Raw genomic sequence first — 10,627 nt, 5'->3', positions numbered from 1 at the left:
AAAAAAATCTTTGAAGACTTCCCACGTATCACTAGTGGGAGCCCACGTGCCACCAGTGGTACACATACCACAGTTTCAGAACCACTGATATATAGGATAGGATTCACTTACAGTATATAGGGTGAATCAGTGGGTTATTCACATTACGATTTTATTTAATAGGATAAAAACAATTTCTTCTTCCAAAGCTGGAAGAACTCAACTCAGGTAAAAGTAAATTCTTACTAAATTTCTTCCTGTTCTGACCTGCCATTGATCCTGAACTTAACTGAAGTGAAATATCAGAAGATCGGTTAATGAAAAAACACCAAGAACCCTTTAATGTTCTGCTCGTGTGATGATCAGGTTTGTGATTAAAGCTTTTGGTCGGCTGCAGAAGTTTTTCACATTCAAACAGGGCCGAGGCAGTCTGAAGATATTGAAGGTGTCAGAACAAAATGTGTTCAGATACTGCTGAAATATCACACTAGGATTAAGTAGTAACTTTGGAAATAATAATGTCAGCGTAAAATGCCACCAAATACTATGTCGTGTCACTGATTTTGAAAAAGCAGAAATCCTTAAAAATGTCAGCTCCCCAGTAATGAATACGACAAGCCTCAACGACCTCACTGCCTTTTCTCTTGTCGCAAAGAATGAGGATTTCAAGTTGCTGTCAAAATAAAGATGTGATTCATTATGTCAAGACAACAGCTTTTCTTCCTCTGCATCCTGTCACCAGCTGCTGTGCTTAGTCGGAGAGGCCTTTGACGACTACAGCGATGATGTCTGCGGAGCCGTGGTCAACGTCCGCACAAAAGGGGATAAAATAGCCGTCTGGACGTCAGACTACGAGAACCGCGAAGCTGTAACGCACATAGGGTGAGGCAGATCAGATCGCGGTCTGTTTAAGTATTCTAAGCACTGAAGGCCTCCTCAGCATCTTACGTTGTCATTTCGTATTTCAACAGGAGAGTTTACAAGGAACGCTTGGGGCTTCCCGTGAAGATGACTATTGGTTACCAGTCTCATGCAGACACCGCTACCAAAAGCGGTTCAACCACCAAGAACAAATTTGTTGTTTGAGAAAGCCCTTATGTGCCTCTTTTCATTTTCTTGTCTTATTTTGTTGTTGGTGCACATGTTTACTTTGCTGCAAAAGACTCTGCGGAATGCAATCTGGAAGGAAATAAAGAGTTCATGCCAAATGTTGCCATAACCTGCCCAGGAACTTCTACCACAGGAAAAAAGAAATGCTATGGAAAACAGATGAATGCAAAAACTTCCACAAACACTAATAATGAGAGGTATTAATAGTGGGTGTCATTTAGAGTGCTTCATTTTGTACTAAACAAAATCGTTCTGATTTTATATTTTTATTTTGCGAATGGCAGGGAATCAGAAAATGTATATTTCTCACCTGTTTTACAGCATCGTTGGTTTGGCTGTAATCCTTATTGACATTAAACTCTTTTAATTTATTATATTAATTTGCTTGCATATTATTAGAATGTTAGACCTTCGTTTTATGCTTTTTTTTTTGCTTTTTTTTTGCCTTGAGCCATTGCACGTAATCCACCTTTTTAAAGTGTTTCATGACATATATTCATTTGAGTGTTAATATAATTAAAACATTGGTTTTGCAATTATTAACTGTTAAATTGTGGATTATTTTGTTGCTTTCTGTAAGTGGTACATTCCTTGTTATAAACGCTTTACTAATTGACTTGTGGTGATGCTCTATTGATGGACACTGACTTTTTGAAGTTGACTTATCAGCAGTGACGGGCAGATCAGCCGTAAAGTAAAAAGACTAATGTAGATATGATTATACTTAAGAAAAGAGCACTTGGTGTGAAATCTGGCTCTGCCTCGTTTTAAGATCCCTTAAAATGTCAGTAAAAAACACTTGTGAGAGAAAAGATTAGTTTGGGAAACGCGGCGTCAGTCCATTGCCACCAGAGCAGCTTTCAAATGTCACTTCGCCGTGACAAATATCATCACGTTCTCGGTGTTCTTCTAATAAACCAGCAGGCGACGCTTCTACACGTAGATCCTTCTTGATCTGATGAAGCTTTAAGTGGCTCTTTAATGAGGTCCCTGCTGCAGTTCTGGTGGTAACCTTTAAAGCCCAGCTGTTTATTCATGTAAGATCCTTTACAAGCATGCACTTACATGATAAACACAGTAAGTAAAACATGTAATAATGTATTCTGTTTAGAGCAGATTCTTCAAAATACCTCGAATCAGTAATTCGTCTGCACCAGTGCAGCAAAATGCCACAGTAACCTGACAGATTTTTGTACTTTTAACTAATATGTAAGATTTCTATGCTAATAAAATGCTAAATAACTTAAAAAATCAGATACAGCAATTAAAAAAATAATAATTCTATTGTAAAGATTATACACAACCACAGTAAACGACCTTGGGGCAGATTCAAGTGATTAAATCTTTCAAAGAATAAATGAATAACAGAATTAACAGGTAGTTAGAATAAAAAAATGTCTGAAATGTGCTTCAACTGGCAAATTTGGGAGGAAAAAATAAAGACAAAGGTTAAAACTTGTTCTAACATAATTGAAGGGCTTTAAGTGTCATCGATCAACGGGACTGTAAGGTCTAATAAGCCTTTGGAAATCCATTCCAACAGATCGAGTCTTAATATGTTCTGCAAAAGCTGAAATCACTAAGAATTGATCAGCCTTTTAATACTGCATCGAGGCCAATAGTTTTTAAAAAAAATTGTAAGAAACATCTTCCTAATTTCCTTTTGTCAAATTCAGATTTGCGGTGTCTCAGAGGTGCCTTAATGGAGGAGCTACACAGGGGGGATTAAACAGGAGATAATGGATTTCAGTCCGTCTGCAGTGTGCTGTGTGGAGTCTGCACTGAGCTTTTAAACACAGCTGCCATTAGTTGCTTATCAGCTGCAGTATAGCAGCTATAGAAAGCATTCAGACGTCTTCACATGCTGAAGAGGTCTATTGTGTTGTACATTTCATTTTAAGTAGAGAGAGTTGTATGTTTTCCTCTCGAGCTACGCTGAATAACCTTTTACCTTAAACGTAACTGTGAGTTGGAGTGGATCATTTTTGGCTCAGTTTTTCTTTCCCTTAGTTTAGTTTACCTGTTGTTGGTTCTGCACCCCGTAACATGGTGTTCCCACCATCTCCATCCTTTGCTCTAAGGACTGTGATAACCAGATAATAAGCTTGAATTGGGCCAAATAATTCTTTCATTGTGCTCTGAATTCTTTAAATACTGTCTCTCAAATCCCAAAGTCCAACTTGGCTGTCATTTGCGTTTTGCTAAGAGTGGCTTCTGTCTAGCTGCTCTGACATAAAGTGATGAATTGAATGAAATGGTTTTCTTTCCAGCCCGTTTTCACATCCCTGCTGAGGACTTCTGAAGCTCGGTGAGTGACTTGTTCACCTTTCTGACCAAAGCCGCTCTTGTAAATTGCTTAATTTAGCCAGCTGCAGGAGGTCTGGTGGCTCCAAATTTCTTCAATTTCACAGGTTTTGTGGTAACAGTGCTCTTGGGAAAACCTTTAAAAGGATTTAAAACCCTCCCTGTGAGCTATGGCTCACCACGTGTTTGCCTACAGACACTTGGATTTCATGGCTTTAATTTGTCCTGGCATACAGTGTGAGTTGTGGGACATTCACAGGTGTGTCGCCCATCTCTGTCCAATCAGTTTGGTTTGACACAGCTTCAGTCATGTTCTACACTCATCCCAACGATAGTTTGGTTTTTTGACATCATGAACATAGACAAATATAACACTTTTATTCTTTCTGTAGCAAATTGTAATAAAAGCAAGCCTGTAAACACGAGGCTACTGACATGGTCACTTTATTAAACGGGGTTACGGACTAACACTGGCACCAATGAATGCAATCAATGTAGCAAATTGAATCGAGCATAATTTTCTCAGTCTCCAGTCTGCTGCAGGGGCCGCCGGGCCTTCCTGTTTCCCAATCAGCAGCACTTATCAAAATCCCAAAGCCCCCAATGTGAGACAAGGGTCACGTCAGTCAGACAGAAGATGTAGTCCAGGCGGGGAAATGTGAAATGAAGGCTGAAATGAGCAGATTTCAAAAAGGACAAAGCGATTTTGGAGCCAAAAGAGCAAAGAGCCAAAACATTAAATATTGTTACCGTGGAAATTTTACCTAGCTGATTTGTTTTACTGCGGCTCTGAGTATTCCACTTATGCCGCGACTGCTGGCAGGTTTTAATAGGTAATCATTTCACTGCTGTCCATCACTTTACACTGGAGGGAGCTGCAGCCCCATTTAACTTTAAATTGGTGTTTGTAAGGCCAGTAGGCAGTGCAGGCAAGGATTTGTTTACAGCCCTAAGTCTACATTGTTTTAGCTTTCATCTTTAAAGGCAGTGGTTTAGGAGCTTACCGTCGTGTGGATTGCACTGCTGTCAGTCTGGGTGTTTCCTATCTCAGGCTTTGATGGCTGCAGCTCAATTCATAGGAAAAAAGAAATTAAGTTACGGCGCAACATGAGCTGAAAGAGGCATTTGTGTTTGTGCAGAGGTGAAGAGGAAGTTTCAAAGAGTGAGCAAAAGCAGAAAACATGAAAACACAACTTTTTCATCTGCTTGCGGGACTGTGAGTAAAAGCTCTCACGAGTAGACTCTCATAGTGGCTGAAAAGCAGTGCACAGAAACAAACGCCGTCCATAAGACTGAGCATTTAACATCAAAGAATTGTATGTTGCCAGAAGCTATAATTAGGACATAATACTGTGTAATACCCCACAGCTAAAGGATTCAAGGAAAAGCCATTTGTGAAGCTCAACTATTTATCAGCTTTCCATTCTCTAGACGGCTGATCAGTTTTCCCAAGGGCCCATTCGAGTCCCTCATTTATCTTCATGTATTGTAAGGATCAATGGCGGGATTTGTTAACCCAGATTAAATGAATGAAGGGGGTAATCAGACAGGCAGTTAGCCCACTTTGTGTGATCGAAAACACTTAGACTAAATTGAAATCCCAGGCGCATATATTTAAAATATATGTATCGGCACACTATCACAGAAGCACACAGGACACAGGCGTGCAGTGTAAAGCAGTTATTGCATTGCATCGTGAGGCATTTAGTATTGATCCAAATAACTCCCTGTGCACCTATTTGAGACCGAGTCCTGACAGCCCACTCAGAAGAAACAGCATATTATTTCCATGTTAGCTTCACTTTGCTGGTGCTGAATGCACTGTAGGATTGATTTGAACATTTCATTGATCACCTTTACGACACAGGTCTGAAGAGCGATTTTCCTTAACTTTCAAATATGAGATCCCGAGGCCTGAGGATGTTTACTGGTGCTCTGAGGAAACAGTGGGAAAATGTCCAAGATTTTCCAAACTTGGCCTGCCAGCAGGTCTTAAGGTGGGCTGGAATGGCCTTCTGTCACCTTCAGTTGATTAGTAATTCAATCTGGCAGGTGGTTAGATACAATGCAGGCCCTTACAGCTGATGTCATTCGGACAGTCAAGTCACCACATGGTCCCGCCTGCACACTCGCTTTTCTCTTCTTATCCTTCTCAAGCGTGCAGATGTCAATATATTTGTTTGCGCTGCGCTTCAGCAGACGAATTCTACAGGGTGGCTTCTTTCAAGTAGCGGCTAATTTCAAAAGCAGTGTTTCAAACAGCTCAATATACACTCACTGGTCACTTCAAGGGGGTTGCACCCCCTTTTGCGCTCAGAACCGCTTTAATTTTTCATGTCATGGATTCAACTTTAAGATTTTGATCCATGTTGGCACATTTGCTGCAGATGCAGCTGTGTGATGCATGATGCCACATGATGCTGCGGGATCCACGATGCAAATCCCCTTTTCCACCACTTCCCAAAGCTGCTCTACTGCTGAGGCCGTTTGAGTACAGTGAATTCATTGTCGTGTTCAAGAAACCAGCTCGAGATGATTTTGTGCAGTTGCCAAACACTCACAGGAGGCTGTTTGTGTGGAGTCTGGCACACATCGAGCCTTGCTAGCTGAAGTTGCAGTATTTATCAGAAACAAACCAAAGTCAAACAAAACTTCACTCTGTGAGATCAAAGAGAACAGGAGAAGAAGATGTGTTGATGTGAGGTGTTGCTGAGAATTCTGGTTATTTCAAGAAAATATTTTATTTTAAGAAAAATGTCAGTACTGGGGTACAGTTTACAGTCACTTTCTGTGGAGTTCTGTGGTCACAACTAGGTTAGGTCCTGGGTGAGAGCAGTGATAAGAGAGAGACGCTCTTTAAAAACTTATCTTGCAATTTTTTTCTTTAATTTGACTGGATATTTTGTATTTGCACTTAATTCAAAATAAATTCCAAGATAGCTGACGAATGCCAGGACCTCTAGAAGGGATTTGGTAGAAATCATCAATTTGAACTCTCACTTGCCAAATTCCACCTTTATATCAGCTAGGAGTGGGAAAGCAGCCATAATGGCTTAGACTTGGAATGACGGCCAAATCTACAAAGAGCGGTGAACGTCAGAGCAGCAGCAGCAGCACAGGAGATGATTATAGCCTGTTCACAAAGAAAGTACATGCTATTATGTGACACATTTCTATGTGCGTCATCAGCCTCTTTGTTGGTTAGTTTAATCATTTTTCACATGGCTGTTTTTCTGCAAGAACCTTTGCCCTTTTCTTCTTTACTTTGACATCTCTGATAATCAGTTTGCATTGTGTTAATTAACACTGATTTGTTTCTTTGATACAGTGGTTTGCTGTCCTCAGGACCCACGGAGCTCCTGGTCATCTATCTTACCAGTTGGTTAATTGCAGTTAATTGCATTCACCTGCCATCGCAGGTGTCAAATAATCGCTCATTAGATGCCTGGAATAAAAAACAGCAGGTGTGTAAAACTGCAGGATGGAAAAGTACTGGTTTGAAAGAAGTGAGGAAAAAAACTTAAAAGGTTATTTCTTCTAAAAGAAGTGGGTCAGTCAATGAGCTCGAACACTTTCCAAACAACTTCAAAATAGCCAATCGATAGAAATTCTCATTAATTTCAGCCGTTCGTTCATCTAACTTTCAAAGGAAGGCAAGGGTTTCACACAAACAGGGGATAATTAATGCTGCCTTTTGTGAAGTGTTGTGGTGTTTGCACCAGCAGTTATGCATTAAATTGGCTGGTAATAATAACCCCTCGTGCACTGTCTGCATCATTCATCTGTGACAAATGAGCTCAAGAGATTCCGTGGTCATATTTCATTTGTTTTCTCAATCCAGTGAGGTGAATATTTTCTGTTTTAGCATTTAATTTCATAATGCTTTATTATACCCACCCACAGTCTCCTGGCATAACTGTGGCATGGCTGAGCTTCCTGCTGTCAGCTGAGTAAGTGTCGCTTTCAGCCACATGGGAAGAAAAGCAGGCAAAAGTCAGATTTGTTAATGCGACTCACGCTGCGTGCAGGTGCAGGAAGAGTTTAGTTTTCTATATATATACTGCGACCTAAGACAAAGTTTGATTTTCATAAAGGTCTCAAAAGCAGATAAAGAGAACCCAAACAGGCGAATTAAATGAAAATATTATACCCTGTCATTTATTCCATATATCAAATAGTCAGATGTTACATATCTGTTGAAAGCTGAATTCAGAATGTGATGTTTTTCGGTCACAGGGATTGCAATGGGCATCAGGGCTCTGACACCTACAGGAGCTGCCATGAAGTTCCCGGCATACAGTTCTGGTGCTGATGTTAATGCCAGAGGAGGTTTGGACCTCAGTGGTTAGTGAAGCAGAGCATTGCTGACTTTTACTCACTGGGCGCCGTTAGGACTCAGCAACCGTGCTCTGTAACTTTATGTGGTTTGATACTCTGTGGCTGAGCTGCTTTGGTTCCTCAACGCCTTTACAATAATAACACTTTCAGTTTACTGTACGATAGGAATGAAGAAATGTCATTAACTGACTTGTTGTGGGAGTGGCATCCTATTACAGTACTACTTTTACAGAGTGCATGGTTAGGTGCTTGATTTTATACACCTGGTAGCAGGATGGAAAAGATCTGAATTCAGAAATTAAGAGATGTGGCCCAACATATTGTCCATGCAGTGTATGGACAAGTTTCAAAACTAAATTTAGAAGAGCTGAAGGCCTCTCTTCCATTGGCTAATCTTTCCTAATGTGTAACCAGGAGAGCACTAACCGTGAATAGTGCGCAGGGCAGGGCTGCAAGGAGAAAGTCACTGCTCGTCTACAAAGATCATGTGGACAAGCAAAAACCTCCCGTTTGGAAAAAGAAAACCACTGAATAGTAGCATGAGAACTATATTAGTGGACAGTTTATATCTGTTTTGATGCATCTATTTCTGGACTGGTCATCATCACTGATGGAGAAATGAATTCTGATTATACCAGCAAACTCTAAAGGTCAGTTGCAGGACATTTGTCTGTGAGCTGAATTATAAGATAAACTGGGTCATGCAGCAAACTGACAACGCTCAACACAGAAGGCTTCTACTCAGTGAAGAATGAATGGTATGGATTAAAACTATAAGATTATAACCCAAGAAGTACCTTAGGCAACATTTTCATGTGAGGAAATCCACCATCATCCACGAGCTGAAGCTGTTCTGAACCAAGGAATGAGTTTTTCCCCAAAGCGATGCACAGGACTGGTCAGCATTTACCACAAATGGCATTGTTCTTTAGATGCAAAGGTTAACATTTCTTTTTCCTCTTACAGAAATATTACAAAAGTAGCATCGGATAATATCCCTCAGTAAATCAATTTCAAAACACAAAACTGTCACATTACCCCTTTCAAACCAGAAGTCAGCACACTGAGTGTTTCTGCTCACTCATCACGCAGATAGAGAGCAACGTTAGCCCTAATTCAGTGTTTAATCTGCCACTCTCCTTTTACCTCTTATTACAGAATATTCAACTTTTTTTTCCCATTGACCAGGCAAACTGTGAAAACGCAATCACCACATTTCGGATTTACATCTCAGTAGACTTTAAATAAAAGAGGACACCATCTTATATGCATTTCAAAGAATGACGCCCTCCTTGCACAAGTCGTGCACAAACAAGACATTTACAGACAGCAAACAAAGAGTTGTAGTGATACTTCAAAGCACTGACACTGTACTGCATACATGCAATAAAAAGGTGGAAAGTATATTATGTTGCCTGCAGCAGTCTTGGGGATTATATAATGTATAAGCCAATACTTCCCTTGCAAAGACTAACAATATCATTGCTGCTCTTGTAGAGAACAGAGATATCCTTCAAAATACACAGAGCTTTCTTTTTATAGATATGTGTAGTGGTATGTAGTATTTAGTAATATGACAGTAAGTGCTTCTGCCAGCCTGCATATTTATTATGAATACCCCTAAAACAAAGCCACAACCTTCACATCATTACACCGTGTCATCCTGGAGCTGTGTTTGCCTTTAGTGGATTAGTACACATTAATACACATTAAACACACATTTTATTCATAACACAATGCGCTGTGCAGTTATCTTGTACCGAGTCTCTTGATGCAGTGTTTGTTTAATAAGGACATTTACATTTTTAAAAAAATATATTCAAATTGCAGCTTTTCTGCTATTATTTTATGCTTCGAGGACTTTGCAGTCACTTGCTGCCTTTGTGTAGCACAAAGTGATGCAGCCTCCGACTATTCAACGCCCACCTCGGAGCCACTTGTCACTTCTTCGCGGCTGTTATCTCTCAGTAATTCCCAAACAAGTGCATTTGTGCAAGACTGTATAACAGATCAGGGCGTTGTGAATTGACTGTGCATCATAAATCGGCTTTGTGTTTTTGTTAATTGCTCCTCTTGGTTGTATGCAGCACAGAATTAAGCTTGAGTTACAAAACTACAGCTGGAACTATACAAATCAGGAGCTTGAACAGTTACAGTAACAGTAATCACTGTGGTACACGCACTAAAAATGGTAAATGGCCTGTATTTGTATAGCGCTTTGCTAGTCCCTAAGGACCCCAAAGCGCTTTACACAACCTGTCATCCACCCATTCACACACACATTCACACACTGGTGATGGCAAGCTACAGTGTAGCCACAGCCACCCTGGGGGGCACTGACAGAGGCGAGGCTGCCGGACACTGGCGCCACCGGGCCCTCTGACCACCACCAGTAGGCAACGGCTGAAGTGTCTTGCCCAAGCAGGCTCGGGGCACTAATGGCCTGTTTCTAGCTCTGTGGTCTGAATCCTCGTCCTCTCATTACTGCTTCCATATTCTCGTATACCAGGCATTGGTGGTAAAGTGATTTCATTACACACGCTGAACACTCTGCTGCTTGCTATTGCAGGAGGTTGCCAAGTATTTGCTACTCCCTCCTGCCCAATTTACCTCCCACATGTCAGTAAAGATGGAAGGAAGACTGCAGTGTTCCTTTCACACGCTGCTCTTAAGTCGCAGGGGGCTTCGGTGGTGATAAAGTGGTTAATATTCATGCCTACTGTGCAAACCACACATGAGCCTCTAAATTCAGACAACCTTCCCTTTTTGCAGATTCTGTATTAGTAAAAAATACAGTATCATAAGTGCTTTTTATAAAGTTATTTATTCTTCTATGTTTTTAAAGGATGGTCTTAAAACCTTGATGATGGTCTAAAGCATCTTTACATTTTTACAT

At 40.6% G+C, this 10,627-nt stretch overlaps 1 protein-coding gene across 1 annotated transcript in view; it reads left to right on the top strand.

Moving 5' to 3' along the window:
- Window positions 1–1,705, top strand: part of eif4eb (eukaryotic translation initiation factor 4eb) — a 16,380-nt gene extending 14,675 nt beyond the window's left edge. Inside the window, exons 6-7 of the mRNA XM_013915227.1 lie at window positions 722–861; window positions 951–1,705. Coding sequence (XP_013770681.1) covers window positions 722–861; window positions 951–1,065 — 255 coding nt within the window. The 3' untranslated portion in view covers window positions 1,066–1,705. The remainder of the gene's footprint in view (window positions 1–721; window positions 862–950) is intronic.
- The last annotated feature ends 8,922 nt before the right edge of the window (window positions 1,706–10,627 follow it).

This window comes from Pundamilia nyererei, unplaced genomic scaffold, assembly GCF_000239375.1.
Source record: "Pundamilia nyererei isolate P.nyererei 1_Seehausen unplaced genomic scaffold, PunNye1.0 scaffold00274, whole genome shotgun sequence".
NCBI classification, from domain to species: Eukaryota; Metazoa; Chordata; class Actinopteri; order Cichliformes; family Cichlidae; genus Pundamilia; species Pundamilia nyererei.
Note: the sequence above shows the minus strand (reverse complement) of the source record. Positions and strands in the feature narration are given on the sequence as shown.